The sequence below is a fragment of the Leptodactylus fuscus genome, chromosome 7 (assembly GCF_031893055.1).
Source record: "Leptodactylus fuscus isolate aLepFus1 chromosome 7, aLepFus1.hap2, whole genome shotgun sequence".
Classification (NCBI taxonomy): domain Eukaryota; kingdom Metazoa; phylum Chordata; class Amphibia; order Anura; family Leptodactylidae; genus Leptodactylus; species Leptodactylus fuscus.
Window position 1 is genome coordinate 80,693,036 of NC_134271.1, and position 20,528 is coordinate 80,713,563.

Below are 20,528 nucleotides of genomic sequence, written 5' to 3' on the forward strand. Positions count from 1 at the left end.
TCAATGCGCCGTCATTTGGAATCCAAGCACTGGAATCAGTGGCAGGCAGCAACGGCAGGACAAAGGCCGCCTGCCGTCCATGCCTCTACCACTGCCTCTGCCTCTGCCACTGCCACTGCTGACTGTGCTGGCGATGCACTCCAGAGGACGAGCCAGGACACCACTTCATCTGCCTCCGCCACTTTGTTGACTTCTACCTCATCCTCCCCTGGTCCTGTCTTATCTCCTTCTCCTGCACCATCAAAGGCACCATCAGGCGTTTCTTTACAACAACCCACCATCTCTCAGACATTGGAGCGGCGGCAGAAATACACTGCTAACCACCCACACGCGCAAGCCTTGAACGCCAACATCGCTAAACTGCTGGCCCAGGAGATGTTGGCGTTCCGGCTTGTTGAAACTCCCGCCTTCCTGGACCTGATGGCAACTGCGGCACCTCGCTATGCCGTCCCTAGCCGTCACTACTTCTCCCGGTGTGCCGTCCCCGCCTTGCACCAGCACGTGTCACTCAACATCAGGCGGGCCCTTAGTTCCGCGCTTTGCACAAAGGTCCACTTGACCACCGACGCGTGGACAAGTGCATGCGGACAGGGACGCTACATTTCACTGACGGCACACTGGGTGAATGTAGTTGAGGCTGGGACTGCTTCCCAAACTGGCCCGGTGTACCTCGTCTCCCCGCCTAACATTCCTGGCAGGGACACGAGAAGAACACCCCCCTCCTCCTCCTCCTCTACCGCCTCCTCCTCCGCCACCGCCTCCTCCTCCGCCACCGCCTCCTCCTCCGCTATTAGATTGACCCCAGCTACGAGTTGGAAACGTTGCAGCACTGGCGTTGGTAGACGTCAGCAGGCTGTGCTGAAGCTGATCAGCTTGGGGGACAGACAGCACACTGCCTCCGAGGTGAGGGATGCCCTCCTCGATGAGACGGCAATATGGTTTGAGCCGCTGCACCTGGGCCCAGGCATGGTCGTTTGTGATAACGGCCGGAACCTGGTAGCAGCTCTGGAGCTTGCCGGACTCCAACATGTTCCATGCCTGGCCCACGTCTTCAACCTAGTGGTGCAACGTTTCCTAAAGAGCTACCCCAATGTTCCAGAGCTACTGGTGAAAGTGCAGCGCATGTGCGCCCACTTTCGCAAGTCGACAGTAGCCGCTGCTAGCTTAAAATCTCTCCAGCAACGCCTGCATGTGCCACAACACCGGCTTTTGTGCGACGTCCCCACACGCTGGAACTCAACGTTTCAGATGTTGAATAGAGTGGTTGAGCAGCAGAGACCTTTGATGGAATACCAGCTACAAAACCCTAGGGTGCCACAAAGTCAGCTGCCTCAGTTTCACATCCATGAGTGGCCATGGATGAGAGACCTTTGTGACATCCTACGGGTCTTTGAGGAGTCCACAAGGAGGGTGAGCTCTGAGGATGCGATGGTGAGCCTTACAATCCCGCTCTTGTGTGTTCTGAGAGAATCCCTGATTGACATCAGGGATAACTCAGATCACACAGAGGAGTTAGGGATAGCATCCGATCCGTCACAGCTGGAGAGTAGGTCCACACATCTGTCCGCTTCACTGCGTTTAATGGAGGAGGAGGAGGAGGAGGAGGAGGAAGAAGAGTTGTCCGATGATGTGATGGTGATACAGGAGGCTTCCGGGCAACTTCGAATCGTCCCATTGTTGCAGCGCGGATGGGTAGACATGGAGGATGAGGAGGAAATGGAGATTGAACTTTCCGGTGGGGCCAGAGGAGTCATGCCAACTAACACTGTGGCAGACATGGCTGAGTTCATGTTGGGGTGCTTTACAACCGACAAGCGTATTGTCAAAATCATGGAGGACAACCAGTACTGGATCTTTGCTATCCTTGACCCCCGGTATAAAAACAACATCTCGTCTTTTATTCCGGTAGAGGGGAGGGCCAATCGCATCAATGCTTGCCACAGGCAATTGGTGCAGAATATGATGGAGATGTTTCCAGCATGTGACGTTGGCGGCAGGGAGGGCAGTTCCTCCAGTAGGCAACCAAGTTCTCACCGGTCCACACAAACGAGGGGCACACTGTCTAAGGTCTGGGACACGGAGGGTCCTAGTGTCACCAGGCGTGAGAAGTATAGGCGCATGTTGCGGGAATACCTTTCTGACCACAGCCCTGTCCTCTCCGACCCCTCTGCGCCCTACACGTATTGGGTGTCGAAGTTGGACCTGTGGCTTGAACTTGCCCTATATGCCTTGGAGGTGCTGTCCTGTCCTGCCGCCAGCGTCCTATCTGAGAGGGTGTTCAGTGCAGCCGGTGGCATCATCACTGACAAGCGCACCCGTCTGTCAGCTGAGAGTGCCGACCGGCTCACTTTGATAAAAATGAACCACCACTGGATAGAGCCTTCATTTTTGTGCCCACCTGTGTAAAGCACCCCAACATGAAACTCCATGTCTGTACTCAACCTCTCCAATTCCTCCGCATCCTCATACTCATCCACCATAAGCGTTGCACAATTCTGCTAATACTAGGCTCCCTCCAACATGATTTCCCCCAACTCTGCTGGTTAGAGGCTCCCTCCACCCTGATTTCCACCAACTCTGCTGGTTAGAGGCTCCCTCCACCCTGCTTTCCCACAACTCTGCTGGTTAGAGGCTCCCTCCACCATGAATTTGCCCAAACTGGGCTGGTTAGAGGCTCCCTCCACCATGAATTGGTCCAAACTGGGTTTTTTAGAGGCTCCCTCCACCATGAATTGGTCCAAACTGGGGTTTTTAGAGGCTCCCTCCACCATGAATTGGTCCAAACTGGGCTGTTTAGCGGCTCCCTCCACCATTAATTGGTCCAAACTGGGCTGGTTAGAGGCTCCCTCCACCATGAATTTGCCCAAACTGGGCTGTTTAGAGGCTCCCTCCACCATGAATTTGCCCAAACTGGGCTGGTTAGAGGCTCCCTCCACCATGAATTGGTCCAAACTGGGGTTTTTAGAGGCTCCCTCCACCATGAATTGGTCCAAACTTGGCTGTTTAGAGGCTCCCTCCACCATTAATTGGTCCAAACTGGGCTGGTTAGAGGCTCCCTCCACCATGAATTGGTCCAAACTGGGTTTTTTAGAGGCTCCCTCCACCATGAATTTGCCCAAACTGGGCTGTTTAGAGGCTCCCTCCACCATGAATTGGTCCAAACTGGGCTGTTTAGAGGCTCCCTCCACCATGAATTTGCCCAAACTGGGCTGTTTAGAGGCTCCCTCCACCATGAATTGGTCCAAACTGGGCTGTTTAGAGGCTCCCTCCACCATTAATTGGTCCAAACTGGGCTGGTTAGAGGCTCCCTCCACCATGAATTTCCCAAAACTTGGCTGTTTAGAGGCTCCCTCCACCATTAATTGGTCCAAACTGGGCTGGTTAGAGGCTCCCTCCACCATGAATTTGCCCAAACTGGGCTGTTTAGAGGCTCCCTCCACCATGAATTGGTCCAAACTGGGTTTTTTAGAGGCTCCCTCCACCATGAATTGGTCCAAACTGGGCTGTTTAGAGGCTCCCTCCACCATGAATTTGCCCAAACTGGGCTGTTTAGCGGCTCCCTCCACCATTAATTGGTCCAAACTGGGCTGGTTAGAGGCTCCCTCCACCATGAATTTGCCCAAACTGGGCTGTTTAGAGGCTCCCTCCACCATGAATTTGCCCAAACTGGGCTGGTTAGAGGCTCCCTCCACCATGAATTGGTCCAAACTGGGTTTTTTAGAGGCTCCCTCCACCATGAATTTGCCCAAACTGGGCTGTTTAGAGGCTCCCTCCACCATGAATTGGTCCAAACTGGGCTGGTTAGAGGCTCCCTCCACCATGAATTTCCCAAAACTTGGCTGTTTAGAGGCTCCCTCCACCATGAATTGGTCCAAACTGGGCTGTTTAGAGGCTCCCTCCACCATGAATTTGCCCAAACTGGGCTGTTTAGAGGCTCCCTCCACCATGAATTGGTCCAAACTGGGCTGTTTAGAGGCTCCCTCCACCATTAATTGGTCCAAACTGGGCTGGTTAGAGGCTCCCTCCACCATGAATTTCCCAAAACTTGGCTGTTTAGAGGCTCCCTCCACCATTAATTGGTCCAAACTGGGCTGGTTAGAGGCTCCCTCCACCATGAATTTGCCCAAACTGGGCTGTTTAGAGGCTCCCTCCACCATGAATTGGTCCAAACTGGGTTTTTTAGAGGCTCCCTCCACCATGAATTGGTCCAAACTGGGCTGTTTAGAGGCTCCCTCCACCATGAATTTGCCCAAACTGGGCTGTTTAGCGGCTCCCTCCACCATTAATTGGTCCAAACTGGGCTGGTTAGAGGCTCCCTCCACCATGAATTTGCCCAAACTGGGCTGTTTAGAGGCTCCCTCCACCATGAATTTGCCCAAACTGGGCTGGTTAGAGGCTCCCTCCACCATGAATTGGTCCAAACTGGGGTTTTTAGAGGCTCCCTCCACCATGAATTGGTCCAAACTTGGCTGTTTAGAGGCTCCCTCCACCATGAATTGGTCCAAACTGGGGTGGTTAGAGGCTCCCTCCACCATTAATTGGTCCAAACTGGGCTGGTTAGAGGCTCCCTCCACCATTAATTGGTCCAAACTGGGCTGGTTAGAGGCTCCCTCCACCATTAATTGGTCCAAACTGGGCTGGTTAGAGGCTCCCTCCACCATGAATTTGCCCAAACTGGGCTGTTTAGAGGCTCCCTCCACCATGAATTGGTCCAAACTGGGTTTTTTAGAGGCTCCCTCCACCATGAATTGGTCCAAACTGGGCTGTTTAGAGGCTCCCTCCACCATGAATTTGCCCAAACTGGGCTGTTTAGCGGCTCCCTCCACCATTAATTGGTCCAAACTGGGCTGGTTAGAGGCTCCCTCCACCATGAATTTGCCCAGACTGGGCTGTTTAGAGGCTCCCTCCACCATGAATTTGCCCAAACTGGGCTGGTTAGAGGCTCCCTCCACCATGAATTGGTCCAAACTGGGGTTTTTAGAGGCTCCCTCCACCATGAATTGGTCCAAACTTGGCTGTTTAGAGGCTCCCTCCACCATGAATTGGTCCAAACTGGGGTGGTTAGAGGCTCCCTCCACCATTAATTGGTCCAAACTGGGCTGGTTAGAGGCTCCCTCCACCATTAATTGGTCCAAACTGGGCTGGTTAGAGGCTCCCTCCACCATTAATTGGTCCAAACTGGGCTGGTTAGAGGCTCCCTCCACCATGAATTGGTCCAAACTGGGGTTTTTAGAGGCTCCCTCCACCATGAATTGGTCCAAACTTGGCTGTTTAGAGGCTCCCTCCACCATTAATTGGTCCAAACTGGGCTGGTTAGAGGCTCCCTCCACCATGAATTGGTCCAAACTGGGTTTTTTAGAGGCTCCCTCCACCATGAATTGGTCCAAACTGGGGTTTTTAGAGGCTCCCTCCACCATGAATTGGTCCAAACTGGGCTGTTTAGCGGCTCCCTCCACCATTAATTGGTCCAAACTGGGCTGGTTAGAGGCTCCCTCCACCATGAATTTGCCCAAACTGGGCTGTTTAGAGGCTCCCTCCACCATGAATTTGCCCAAACTGGGCTGGTTAGAGGCTCCCTCCACCATGAATTGGTCCAAACTGGGGTTTTTAGAGGCTCCCTCCACCATGAATTGGTCCAAACTTGGCTGTTTAGAGGCTCCCTCCACCATTAATTGGTCCAAACTGGGCTGGTTAGAGGCTCCCTCCACCATGAATTGGTCCAAACTGGGTTTTTTAGAGGCTCCCTCCACCATGAATTTGCCCAAACTGGGCTGTTTAGAGGCTCCCTCCACCATGAATTGGTCCAAACTGGGCTGGTTAGAGGCTCCCTCCACCATGAATTTCCCAAAACTTGGCTGTTTAGAGGCTCCCTCCACCATTAATTGGTCCAAACTGGGCTGGTTAGAGGCTCCCTCCACCATGAATTTGCCCAAACTGGGCTGTTTAGAGGCTCCCTCCACCATGAATTGGTCCAAACTGGGTTTTTTAGAGGCTCCCTCCACCATGAATTGGTCCAAACTGGGCTGTTTAGAGGCTCCCTCCACCATGAATTTGCCCAAACTGGGCTGTTTAGCGGCTCCCTCCACCATTAATTGGTCCAAACTGGGCTGGTTAGAGGCTCCCTCCACCATGAATTTGCCCAAACTGGGCTGTTTAGAGGCTCCCTCCACCATGAATTTGCCCAAACTGGGCTGGTTAGAGGCTCCCTCCACCATGAATTGGTCCAAACTGGGGTTTTTAGAGGCTCCCTCCACCATGAATTGGTCCAAACTTGGCTGTTTAGAGGCTCCCTCCACCATGAATTGGTCCAAACTGGGGTGGTTAGAGGCTCCCTCCACCATTAATTGGTCCAAACTGGGCTGGTTAGAGGCTCCCTCCACCATTAATTGGTCCAAACTGGGCTGGTTAGAGGCTCCCTCCACCATTAATTGGTCCAAACTGGGCTGGTTAGAGGCTCCCTCCACCATTAATTGGTCCAAACTGGGCTGGTTAGAGGCTCCCTCCACCATGAATTTGCCCAAACTGGGCTGGTTAGAGGCTCCCTCCACCATGAATTGGTCCAAACTGGGTTTTTTAGAGGCTCCCTCCACCATGAATTTGCCCAAACTGGGCTGGTTAGAGGCTCCCTCCACCATGAATTTGCCCAAACTGGGCTGGTTAGAGGCTCCCTCCACCATGAATTGGTCCAAACTGGGTTTTTTAGAGGCTCCCTCCACCATGAATTTGCCCACACTGGGCTGGTTAGAGGCTCCCTCCACCATGAATTGGTCCAAACTGGGGTTTTTAGAGGCTCCCTCCACCATGAATTTGCCCAAACTGGGGTGTTTAGAGGCTCCCTCCACCATGAATTTGCCCAAACTCTGCTGGTTAGAGGCTCAATCCACCCTGATTTTCAAAACAAATGTTGGTGCCAACCTCAACTTACTACAAGGGCCAAATTCACTGCTGGTGACAAGCTCTCCTCACTGCAAGTGCCAAATACACATGTTTCAAGGTGTTTTCCTACTGTCAGAGATGTGGTATTGAGTGTGTAAAGTGTGTAGTTGTTAGGCTGTGATGTTGGGGTAATAGAGGGTCTTTGGTGTGTTAGATGCCCCCAGACATGCTTCCCCTGCTGTCCCAGTGTCATTCCAGAGGTGTTGGCATCATTTCCTGGGGTGTCATAGTGGACTTGGTGACCCTCCAGACACGGATTTGGGTTTCCCCCTTAACGAGTATCTGTTCCCCATAGACTATAATGGGGTTCGAAACCCATTCGAACACACGAACATTGAGCGGCTGTTCGAATCGAATTTCGAACCTCGAACATTTTAGTGTTCGCTCATCTCTAGTATTAAACCAAAATTTGACCGGTGCAAAAATATGGGCACCTCAACAGAAAAGTGACATTAATATTTAGTACATCCTCCTTTTGCAAAGATAACAGCCTCTAGTCGCTTCCTGTAGCTTTTAATCAGTTCCTGGATCTTGGATGAAGGTATTTTGGACCATTTCTTTCTACAAAACAATTCAAGTTCAGTTAAGTTTGATGGTCGCCGAACATGGACAGCCCGCTCTCAAATGATCTGAAAACAAAGATTGTTCAACATAGTTGTTCAGGGGAAGGATACAAAACGTTGTCTCAGAGATTTAACCTGTCAGTTTCCACTATGAGGAACATAGTAAGGAAATGGAAGACCACAGGGACAGTTCTTGTTAAGCCCAGAAGTGGCAGGCCAAGAAAAATATCAGAAAGGCAGAGAAGAAGAATGGTGAGAACAGTCAAGGACAATCCACAGACCACCTCCAAAGAGCTGCAGCATCATCTTGCTGCAGATGGTGTCACTGTGCATCGGTCAACTATACAGCGCACTTTACACAAGGAGAAGCTGTATGGGAGAGTGATGAGAAAGAAGCCGTTTCTGCACGTACGCCACAAATAGAGTTGCCTGAGGTATGAAAAAGCACATTTGGACAAGGCAGCTTCATTTTGGAAACAAAAATTGAGTTGTTTGGTTATAAAAAAAGGCGTTATGCATGGCGTCCAAAAAGAAACAGCATTCCAAGAAAAACACATGCTACCCACTGTAAAATTTGGTGGAGGTTCCATCATGCTTTGGGGCTGTGTGGCCAATGCCGGCATCGGGAATCTTGTTAAAGTTGAGAGTCGCATGGATTCCACTCAGTATCAGCAGATTCTTGAGAATAATGTTCAAGAATCAGTGACGAAGTTGAAGTTACGCCGGGGATGGATATTTCAGCAAGACAATGATCCAAAACACCGCTCCAAATCCTCAGGCATTCATGCAGAGGAACAATTACAATGTTCTGGAATGGCCATCCCAGTCCTCAGACCTGAATATCATTGAACATCTGTGGGATGATTTGAAGCGGGCTGTCCATGCTCGGCGACCATCTAACTTAACTGAACTTGAATTGTTTGTCCAAAATACCTTTATCCAGGATCCAGGAACTGATTAAAAGCTACAGGAAGCGACTAGAGGCTGTTATCTTTGCAAAAGGAGGATCTACTAAATATTAATGTCACTTTTCTGTTGAGGTGCCCATACTTTTGCACCGGTCAAATTTTGGTTTAATGCATATTGCGCATTTTCTGTTAGTACAATAAACCTCATTTCAATCCTGAAATATTACTGTGTCCATCAGTTATTAGATATATCAAACTGAAATGGCTGTTGCAAATACCAAAATATTTAGAACTAAAAATGATTAAGATTAATAGGGGTGCCCAAACTTTTTCATAGGACTGTATGAAGCAGGTAAAGCTCTCACCTTCACTAGTTGTGAGAAATTCACAACTACTATAACAGCATTAGAACCATTCAGCAGAGGGTTCCTATCTGTGTGACGTCAGCTGCAGGATCCGTACCACTGAGGTGTTGATAGATGAACCAAGAAGGACCAGTAAGAGATCTCCTATGAGATCACCAAGAAGGATCGCTCTTCACAATCAAAATCGCACACAACGCGTTTCGGGGTGTAGGACCCCTTTCTCAAGTGTATAGAGCTAGCGCAATACATATGCACATCTTACACAAATCTAAATATCAGATCTATTTACAGCTGTGTAAGATGTGCATATCTATAGCGCTATTTCTGTCTTTGTACACTTGAAAAAGGGGTCCTACACCCGCATTGTGTATGATTTTGACATTAATAAAGAAGATATAGTTTTATAAATAACGTTCGGGGAAGCGTGATCCTTCTTGGTGTTCTCATATGAGATCTTCTCCTGGTCCTTCTTGGTTCAAAAATCATTTGATGGTAGAAAAATTGGGACTCTTTGCTTTTTGTACCCTGTTTGTCACATTTGTGAAAAATGGATCAAAGAAGGCCGAGGTGGAGATGCCTTCACCCAACTAATATACTATAACTGGCATACATTTCAGTTCTGGGGCATCCTGAGACCTGCAAGTATTATTAAGAGGTCAGAGGTGCTTAATAATTGTGCCCTGCGCATCCCAGCGTACAAATGTATTAGATTTGTCATATAAAGCTTTAAAGATAGCTCGTGGTGTAAAAATAACACACTTTAGCAGTTTAAAAAATAAATAAATATATATACGCAATGCTTTCCATTGGAAAATGATAGATGAGTTGTAGTAATCTGACAACATTAGGCAGAGATATTTTTCAGGACTGACAGAAAGCTGGATAACAAGCACAGTCAAAGCACCGTCTACTCTGCTTTTCCAGGAACAGACACAACAGTGGAGAAGAAATTGTTGTGACTCCAGGATGGATATTTGCTCTCTTTACAGTTTTGTGGGTATTGTGCAGACGTATCAAATGATGTGTTTGTTGACTCTGCATGTCCCTATACATTCACTGTTTGCTATGTAGCTAGCTGCCTCTGGCGCCTGCCATATGGGTGATGTGGGGCGAAGTTATTATTCTAATGTCGGTTCTATGGAGTTTTTATTTTCTCAGCCTGAGAACATTAAGAATTTTGCAGACTGCAGATCTCAGGGAGGGACAGGGTGTAGGTGGCTTGTTAAAACGCAGGGAAAGGATTGAGAGATCCACTTGCCAGGCTGCTGGGGTTTTGTAAGTTTCCTTCTTCCCACGCTGAAGCAATTCTCTTCTGCCAATGAGCCAGGTAACCCCTTCCTTGCTAGGCTCTGGAGGTCAGTCGTCTGGACAGTTACATTCACTGGCAGTATCTAGCACTGCTTTTTACAGGTTCATGTTCAGGGTCCATATTGTAAGTCATGGCTCTGTCACTGTTTGTAATGCTGGAAAACCTCTGCATGTCTCTATGTATTTCAACAAGTCGTGTGAGATGAGAGCCAGCTGGTAACACCCAGTAACAGTCCTAATGTGGAAGACGGTGCCTAAACCACTAGCTGGCTTCATCTCCAAAACCTGAAACCTTCTCTCTTCTCTTCTAGGGATCTGCACAACAATGAACATCTGGGTGGGCTCCACAAAGAAGTCTTTATGGGGGTTGTCTCTGGACCCACAACTTTGTAAGTGTTGTTTCCCAACAAGTTTTACTGAACAGAAATGCCTCACGTGACTGTCTGTGAATCATGACTCGTATGCAGCTGTATTTAGGTTCTTTATGAGTAGTGATGTGGTGAGCTTCTGAACAGCCATAGTAATACTGTACTGAGACAAAGCTGTGAGGTCCATGTAATATCGCCACGGCCATTCTGGTGTTCACTAATACATAACCATAGTCAGTGCTGGAAATATGACCGACAAACAGACTTTGTTTCACAGACCCTTGAACGATTTTCATGTACCAGTATTCTGGTCAGTAGGGTTTTTTTTCTTACAGATATTGGTGAAAAATACTGACTGAAATATTACAGTGTAAAAGTGGCCACAGTGAGTCACAAACCAGGATAATAACATGTTTTTTTGCACATCTTCCTGGCCATGATAATAGCAATGGAGTCACTCCTAGAAGGGAAGATACAGAACAGGCCGAGTGCATTGCAACGTTTTCTGAGCGCCGGTTTCCGACAATTCACCAAATGCATGTGGATGAAATCCTGCCCACATGTAGCTACTAACAATTACACATTACACATAAGTGTTCATACAGGTGTTGTCTGCATGTAACTGGACCCGAGCCTTCTAGGGACTCACAGACCCTTACAAATAAAACACACTGGCAAAAATGAGTGGCATGCATCCCCAAAGGTATCTCCTAAGGTCTTTCCCTGGCTGTGCCTTATATCTCTTGCCCACCCCTCCCCTAACCAGTTGTTCTCTGTCTGACTCTATAGTAGGGATGGACACCCTTCTCCCTGTGCAGCTGTACTGAATCTGCAGGTGGTATGTGCACCCCTGTTTCATCTGTTAGGCATGGTTAGAGCGTGCTTCTTTTGTTTTGTGCCCCCCCCCCCATCATGGTTCTTTATATCTGTTTGTTTAGAGATATCTCGAGAACAGCCATTTCCTCACTGCCTACCAAAGGCCTGAAGTACTTGAAGCATCTGCTAGCAAAGAACACCTGGTATCTCAAGAAGCTGCCCCCCCTGAACACCTTTGTTCACCTGGAAAGAGCCGACTTGTCTTACCCTAGTCACTGCTGTGCTTTTACCAACTGGACCAAGAAAAAGAGGTTTGTAACTTTATCACCCATACAGACCCTCGTGTCATAGATACAAAGTTAAATAGTTAATAAGGTTGACAAAAAATGTTCTTGTTATGATCCAATCTCTAATCCTATAGCATTGATCCAGAGGAAGGCAAAAACCCATAAGGTAGATACCAATTGCTCCATATTCGTGAAAAACACAACCATATCAGTCCATGGAGATATCCATATGTAAATAAAGCTTTATTGTCATATAATGAAAAATAGAATTTGGCCCATATTTACTAATAGTTAAAAAGTGTAAATTTAGATTGAAAATGTGGTGGATTTATCACAGTGTCTCGGGCTGTATGATAAATCTGGTGCATCGGCTGCCTGTCTGAAAGCTTATATCACCTACTTTTACAGCAAAATATTAGCACAAAATGTCACATTTCAAGCCCTTCTCCCATTCCAGAGAAGCCACAGCCTTTGTTTAAGCTTTAGTAAACCTGTCCCTTTGTATGTTTTTCAGTCTAGATGAATGCTTCTAAAATGGCGAGACAACCCACGGTTATTGATGGGCTCCCATTTAATTGTGTTTCTTTTTCATGGAAAGAGAATTGCAAAAAATAAATGGTGCTGCTGTTTGCATCCCTTTTGTACAGATCAGGAACAGATCTGCTAAGTGGACAGCAATAACATGATGTGATTGGGTCAGTTTATTCCAGTTTTTGGCACAAACTGTGAAATAAAATATGGAAATCATGTTGCCCCCCATTTGCAACTTTTGTAAGCACACATCAGATTTTAAAAAACAGAGTATGGTTAAGGCCCCATGGGAAAGAAGGGAGCCTTCACACGGAGTAAATGCGCGTGTATTTTTACAAAATACACGTGTAAAAATAGGACTCCCATTGACTTCAATGATATTTTTACGCCTGTAAAAATACGCCTGTAAAATGTCATTGAAGTCAATGGGAGTCTTATTTTTACATGTGTATTTTGCAAAAATACACACGCGTTTACTCCGTGTGAAGGTTCCCAAATGGTTAGCAGTGCTAAAGCGCTGCTGGAACAACTACAGGGGGAATGCATCGCGGTTCTTCCCGCTGCACTTTGAACAGAAAGTTCACAGAGTTTTCCTCTGTGGACTTTCTGTTACCATTATATCTAAGGGAAAGCCACCAGCGTTTCCATAGATATAATCGACATGCTGCGATTTCCAAAACCGTGCCAGATTTGGAAATCGCAGCATGTCCGCACTGCAGTTTTTACCGCGAAGGGGGCATGGGATTTGCATGAATCCCATCCACTTTGCAATTACGTTTCCGTCGCGGGCAAATCGCGGTATTTCCATCCCATGGGGCTCCAGCCTAAGGCCCCACGTTCCAGAAATGCAGCTTCTTTTGTTGCAGATTTTGATGAGTTTTTTTAAGCCAAACCTAGGAGTGGCTTCAAAAGCAATGAGAAATATATAGGATTCTGTTATACATACTTCTAACCTTCTGCTCAACCCACTCCTGACTTTGGCTCAAAAAACTGCATTGTTATTTTTGGATACAGAGTTACCGTATATGTGCAGACTTATGCACACAGGGATACCTAGTATTTTTACATAATATATTTTTTAATTCTTACAGCACTTTTACTTTATATTACTCATTTATTTTTTAATCTGGTGCATAAAAAATCTGGTGTATTTTCATCTGTGGATCTTTTGATCCCCAGTTTAATGTACTGCAATAAATATATTGAAATACCTGTAATGCAGTACATTGCACAAAGGCTCCATATCGGCAGTAGGGAAAAGCAAAGACTTCTGGAAACTAACTGCACCATTCTCTCTAGCACATGAGTGCGCACCAGCAAATCTGACAGAGCGCTAAATTCAGCGCATTGTCGGCTTTCTAGTGGTATATAACACCACCCATACCTGAGGATACGATTGGTCCTTTTTAAGCCACCAAGGATGGAGCATTTTTTGACTCTGGCAGTTAGTCCTGCGTCTCACCTGTATTGTATAACATCATGCTGACAGTTCTTGAGCTATCGGCATGACATTGCCATACTATTACTATAAACTAATAACTATACACACAGTGTAACATAATAATACGGCACAGTGCGGGAAAGGGTTAAAAGTTGTACTGTGATTGGTAGCTGTGAGCAATGACGGAAGCTATACACTGCAGTATTTACATTGTACACATGATATAAGCTGTTATGGTCTTTGTATCTGAGTATGATCTGTGTACCATCGAATTTCCTATCCCTTATCTGCAGTCTCTTCTGAGCCAGTATGTATTGAAGTAAAGCCTTGAGCAGCCATATATAGACAGATAGAAGAGCTGCAACCAAAGACATATTGAGAGCCACATTCAGACCATGAACGCTGCCATATTATATCTGCTGGGTGCACCGATTCAGCAGAGCTTTAGTTTAACATCTACGTAGTATAGCTACAAAGCGCACAACTCAATGTATTTCCCTGGTTGTTGCACTTCCATGATTGTTTGTCATCTTGTTGTCCTAACATCGTTAAATTAATTTTGTGTTCTACACATTTTGGCCACAATCCACTATTTACTGTTTGGTTCTCTTCGCAGTGACCTGGAGTCTTTCTTATGCAACCAGTCTTATCTGCACAGCGGCCACCAAAAGCGCTCAGTCAGGACCTTTGTAGGGATTGGCCCATATTACCAAGACTACATGGATGGAGATCCAGACCAGACTGAGAACACAAAGTCCACAACCTTCCACAGCAGTAGCCATTTCTCGGTCTTTTTTGAGGACCAAGGAGATGAAGAAGTTGGATTTGGGCAAGAGATCAAGAACGCACAAGAGCAATACACAACGGTTTTTGAGAGTTACGATGTATATGACATTTGTGATGGCAGTGAGAAGTTAGTGTGCACTCCTATGCCAGATGAGTTCAACCCCTGTGAGGACATCATGGGTTACAATTTCCTGAGAATTGTGGTCTGGTTTGTCAATCTATTAGCCATCCTGGGAAATGCCTTTGTCTTGTTCATCCTCATCACTAGTCATTACAAGCTGACTGTGCCCCGTTTCCTCATGTGTAACCTGGCATTTGCTGACTTCTGCATGGGCATATATCTTCTCCTCATTGCCTCTGAAGACCTTCACACGCGCTCCGAGTACTATAACTACGCCATTAACTGGCAGACAGGTCCTGGCTGCAACACAGCTGGATTCTTCACTGTATTTGCCAGTGAGCTCTCTGTATACACGCTGACTGTGATAACACTGGAGCGTTGGTATGCTATCACCTTTGCCATGCGTCTGGATCGTAAGATTCGCCTAAGACATGCTACATTCATCATGCTTGGCGGCTGGGTGCTTTGCTTCTTTTTGGCACTCTTACCATTAGTTGGGATTAGCAGCTACATGAAAGTCAGCATCTGTTTGCCAATGGACACGGAGACGGCACTTGCTCAAGCCTACATTATCTTGGTTTTGATGCTCAACATCGTGGCATTTATTATTATCTGTGCCTGCTACATTAAGATTTACATCACAGTCCGAAACCCTCATTACAAGTCGAGAGACAAGGATACTAAGATAGCTAAGCGCATGGCGGTCCTGATCTTTACTGATTTTCTTTGCATGGCACCCATTTCCTTCTATGCCTTGTCCGCCATAATGAACAAGCCGCTCATCACTGTTTCCAACTCTAAGATCCTTCTGGTTTTATTCTACCCTCTTAACTCTTGTGCAAATCCTTTTCTCTATGTCATATTTACCAAGGCATTCCGAAGAGACGTCTTCATCCTTCTCAGTAAGTTTGGTGTCTGTGAGCACCAGGCACAGGTTTATCGTGGACAGACAGTATCTGCTAAAAACAGCAGTGGCTCATATGGGCAGAGGAGCAGTGGGGGCACTGGGCAGACCTTGGCAAACATTCCTGATTTTCTTAAAGAAAACCAAGATTTGGAAGCGAAACAAGAAACACTTCTGGAGGACAGTGGTATGACTATGTTGTAACATTTACAATGCAACTGCTTCTAACCTGACCACCAGTAGCCACAACGTGGAATCCCTGGTGCTAACTAGTGACCACTATCTATTAACCATGATGGTTTAGTCACATCCAACAAGTGGAACCTGTATATGCTTTCACAGACCAGAACCTAAAGAGCATTTCTCCTAAAAAGAAAAAAAAAAAATCATCACACTTTTCTAGAGCCCCGAATGACATATCCGTCTAGTTATGCAGCAAAGAGAGCAAAAAGTGAATGGCTGCAGAACTAGTAGAATATGATACATAGGGTCTTAAAAGATGGTTTTCAACATGAAGATTTATACACATTGTCAAGTTTTCCGAGACGCCCTCAATAGCAAATCTGTCCAGTGAACAGAGAAGATTGGATCCCTGTATATGAATATGTCATTCAGGGGTCAGGGAAATCTGGGTGACAACATTTGCTTCTATAGAATTAATCACTAACTTTTCTGTATTGAATAGCAAATCTTCCTTACTCTGTAGTGATATATCTCTTAACCTCTATATCTGGGCAAATCTGATGCTCTGCACTCTATGAAAGCCGATTTAAAGCCCATGTGGAAATTGTACCTAAGGCCAGTATATTTCTACAAAGGGTTTCAGTCTGCAGTAAGGGATTGCTTGTTACCCAGTTTTTCTAGTAGAAGATATAACTAAGAAATGAGAGCAGTGGGATTTGTATTTGGTTGAACTTTTTTGAGGAAAATGCTTTTTGTTCATAAAACTTTCTGATTTCTAATATTTAAGACTCTGATGATCGTGTTTATATAACTATAGATGGATCCCTGTGATGGAGAGATTGTGTGACTTCAGTACAAAGTTCGGGGCTGTCAGTCGGATACACTCTGAACACACAGGACATTATGGCTGTGAAAATTGAAGATGTGATCCCTTCTGTAAATATCCTGTGTAACTGCACAGAAAACTACTAAAAATAAACCTGTTCCATTTGGTGTCTGCTGTTTCCCTTTTAAACGTCCGTGTTCATTGCGGGTTGGGGGGGCAGATGGAAGATAGAATTTCAGTTACACAAACAAGTTTTCTTCTTTTCCTTTGGAAAATGGGATATTAGATGTTATTACTCTGCACATCTTGAAGACATCTCAAAGTAGTGAGAGACAGGAGAAGCATCTACTCGCAGGAATAGGGTGTCGCCTGCAGACAGTTCCTGGAAATGGAGGCGCATAAGAGAAGGGGGAAAAAAAAATCATGGAACCAAACTTAACCAAATTTTAAATCAACATTTCAGGTTTGACAAGAAAAAATATATAAAGACTTCAAATCACTGAAAATACAAAGAATCCTGTGAGCCACTTGACTGTTCGCTGACACTTAGATCCATAGACAACTGCAGTCTGCACAGGAAATAGAGAACTTTATACTTGTTGCGTTCCACTTTAGGTCTTAGAAGTGATGTCACGCAAGCTATCAGAGTAACGGACAATCACGTGACCGCACCTTGCCTGCAACGATCAAGTGTCATAGCCCCTTTTTGTAAGTCCGAATGGTTTGACAACATATTTCAGGTATAATATGTGTTATATTTATAAAGAAATTATTTGGACCCCTATTTCTAAATGAGTGGCTCAGTCCTGTGATGTGCATGAAATTATTCTATACCTTCCAACTGTCCCAGATTCAGTGGGACAGTCCCAAATTCTGGGTTCTGTGCTGGGTGGTAAGAGGTTTGTCCCGGCTTCAGCACTGGTGAAGCCAGTATCCATCTGCTCCCTACTTCACCATTCAGACCCTGTGTGCTGCCAGCAGTATATAAACAAGCATGGGCGATGCAGTGACATCACTATGTTGCCCTTACTGCTCCTGGCAGAGGTTGGGGAAAAAAATGATGTATTGCTGTAATTTTTTTCTTTGGTACATTATAATATGGGGGCAATATATATACAATGAGATGCCAAATTAAGGGGGTAATTATATTGTGTAGGCCATAGTAAGGAAATTATAATGTTGTGGGAACCATATGGGGGGGGGACATTATACTGTTGGGGTCACAATGAGCAGAGCATTATACTGTGGGAGCTATATTAAGTGGTCATTATACAGTAGGGGCCATACTAAGGGAAAAATTATACAGTGATCAAAATGAGCAGGGAATGATACTGAGGGGGCCACAGTGAGTGAATTATTGTATAAGGCATACAAGAGAACATTGTACTGTGTGGCAGGACATGGTTGGAAATGGGCAGAGTCAAAGTGACCATAAGCGGAGCTGGAACCGTGGCTTACAATACTTAAATTCACTGTGGCATAATGTGTGCCTCACACATTTTGTCCCTCTTTCAATCCTTAGACAGTTGGTACAGTATGCTTATTCACACGTCCGTGTTTTGGTCAGTGATTTGCATCAGGGACAACATTTGTATGTATTTTGTATGTTCTTCGCATGTTTGTGTGGGTTTCCTGTCACACACCAAAAACATACTGATAGATAAATTGGCTACATAAATCAACTGATCCTTGAGGTTGATGGGGATCCACTACGGCAACCACTAACTCCCCTACTCCACATCACTCCCCACGCTTTAAGTCCCTTGTGTAACAAAACCACATTACAAATGTTTGTCATCGTGATTTGTCAACTATCACTTTAGAAACTTGGAAGTGCTTCATAACTTTACCCTTTACGTTACTTATTTTGCACTGATACTCAGTTGCTTTATGTTCTATACTCCTGTTACAACCACAATTCTTTGGATTATCAGAACATTGTAGAACTGAAGCTGTAGGAGCTTATATCTCACTACTGAGCTCTGCTGGGTTAGATCATGTAGCTTCCTGCTGTCTTACCTAATGCATTATGGTAGTTGTAGGCTCTAACACTATCTGCCTTTCACTCCTTCCTCTCTTTCACCCCCTTCTTGTCCTCTTAGCTATCCTGCCCACTACTAGTCCACCCCCCTACCCCATTATACTTACCTGTCTTCTTCTTGTCCAGGCTTCCTATGGCGGGGAAAGGCTCCTCCTCTTTTGTGGCTCTGCCAGTGCGCAGCAGTCCTAGCATTGTGCTGTAGCCTTCACTCCAACTCTACTGCACAGGCTTGGGCAGATACTTCGGGCTCCCACACTTGCGCAATAGAAATGGAGTGTCGGCTTCAGCACAAAGCAGGGATTCTGGCTCTTTTTTGCACACACAGCCAGATGTCACAGAAAGAAGAGGAGCTGTTCCCTGCAGAAGGAAGCCTGGATAGGAAGAAGATAGGTAAGTATGATGGGGGTAGTAGTAGTGACATTCCATTTCCGGAAACAGGGAAACGGATCGTCACCGGATAATCAGAAAAAGTCCCTGGGGCGGTCATGTATGGGTAAATATACATTTTGCTTAATTTTGTCATTTATAAAGTAGGCAGGGGGGGAGGTTGTTTAGATTAGTGTAGGAATTTAATTTTATCCCAGACAACCGCTTTAAAGGGATTCTACCATTAAACTACCTTTTTTTCTAATGAACACGTAGGAATAGCCTTAAGAAAGGCTATTCGTCTCCTACCTTTAGACGTGGTCTCCGTTGCGCCGTTCCGTAGAAATACCGATTTTAACCAGTATGCAAATGAGCTCTTCGCAGCAATGAGGGCGGGCCCCAGCGCTGAAACACCAATGAGCGCGTCCCCATTGCTGCTCAGAGCTCTTTCCTGCGCCGCCTCCTTGTTCTGCAGCAACTCCACCTCTTCTGGCTTCTCTTGCTCTTGTAGTTCTATACAGGAGCATAGAGAGGCCACCGGCCATTTTTGGGTAGCCGCTCTTGCAGTTCAATACAGGAGCCGGCCGGCGGCCATTTTGGGGTGGCCTCTCTATGCTCCTTTATAGAACTACAAGAGCAAGAGAAGCCAGAAGAGGCGGAGTTGCTGCAGAAGAAGGAGGCGGTGCAGGAAAGAGCTCTCGGGCAGCAATGGGGATGCACTCATCGGCCTTTCAGCGCTGGGGCCCGCCCTCATTGCTGCGGAGAGCTCATTTGTATACCGGTTAAAACCGGTATTTCTACGGAACGGCGCAGCGGAGACCACGTCTAAAGGTAGGAGACGAATAGCCTTTCTTAAGGCTATTCCGACGTGGTAATTAGAAAAAAAGTAGTTTAATGGTAGAATCCCTTTAAGCCTTATGCACACAACTGTGTTGCTTCCAAGGACCTAAAGTCTGTGAAAAACAGACCTGTTGATCCGTTTATAGGGTTTATTCACAATAGTGAATAACAATCACATGGCTATGTTAAAACCTATGAAAGTCTGAGGGTCTATTTACATGTCTATTTTTACAATGGGCAAAGATAGAGCAATGTTTATTGGGGTTTTTTTTTTTTATAACAATGAAAAATGATCTGTCACCAACAAAAAAAAAAAAAAATGGAGGGAATAAACTCATAGATATTTATTGGTTTTCATTCAAAAAACATCTGGCACACGGCCATTATTTATAGTTGAATTGCATGGCATTGAAGTATTTAAAAATATATAGAAAAACACAAAAATAATAAAATTAAAAACCACCCCATTTACAAATGAAAATAAACAAAAAGTAAACATATTAGATAATCCTCTAATCGAAAATGCCCAAACAAAATAAGCTGTACATGAACGGTGTAACGGAAAACAAGAAAATCAAAACATGCAAATTGCTGTTTTTCAATCACCCCCTCAAAAAATTAAATACGGTAAGTGACGAAAAACAGTTTCCCAGTGCATGTTTCATACTGATCCATAGAACAGGTCATCAGTTTCTGATCTGTGGGAGTCTGACACCCAGACCCCACACAAATCAACTGTCCATTAATTAGAAGCAGAGCAGACGCAGTCTGATCCTATTCAAGTAGGAGCAAAGCAGTAGTTTCTGGCGTCCAGAGGCTGCTGGGACAGCTGATCTGTACGTGGTCTTCTGGTATCTGACCCACAGAGATCACATACTGATGATGTATCCTATGGATAAGTCATCATGAAGCATGCATTAGAGGCTGGAAAATCCCTT

At 45.8% G+C, this 20,528-nt stretch overlaps 1 protein-coding gene across 1 annotated transcript in view; it reads left to right on the forward strand.

Annotated features, from left to right (window-relative positions):
* TSHR (thyroid stimulating hormone receptor) overlaps positions 1 to 16,491 on the forward strand; it is a 75,377-nt gene extending 58,886 nt beyond the window's left edge. Inside the window, exons 9-11 of the mRNA XM_075282362.1 lie at positions 10,392 to 10,469; positions 11,387 to 11,575; positions 14,140 to 16,491. Of these exons, the coding sequence (XP_075138463.1) occupies positions 10,392 to 10,469; positions 11,387 to 11,575; positions 14,140 to 15,538 (1,666 nt within the window). The 3' untranslated portion in view covers positions 15,539 to 16,491. The remainder of the gene's footprint in view (positions 1 to 10,391; positions 10,470 to 11,386; positions 11,576 to 14,139) is intronic.
* The last annotated feature ends 4,037 nt before the right edge of the window (positions 16,492 to 20,528 follow it).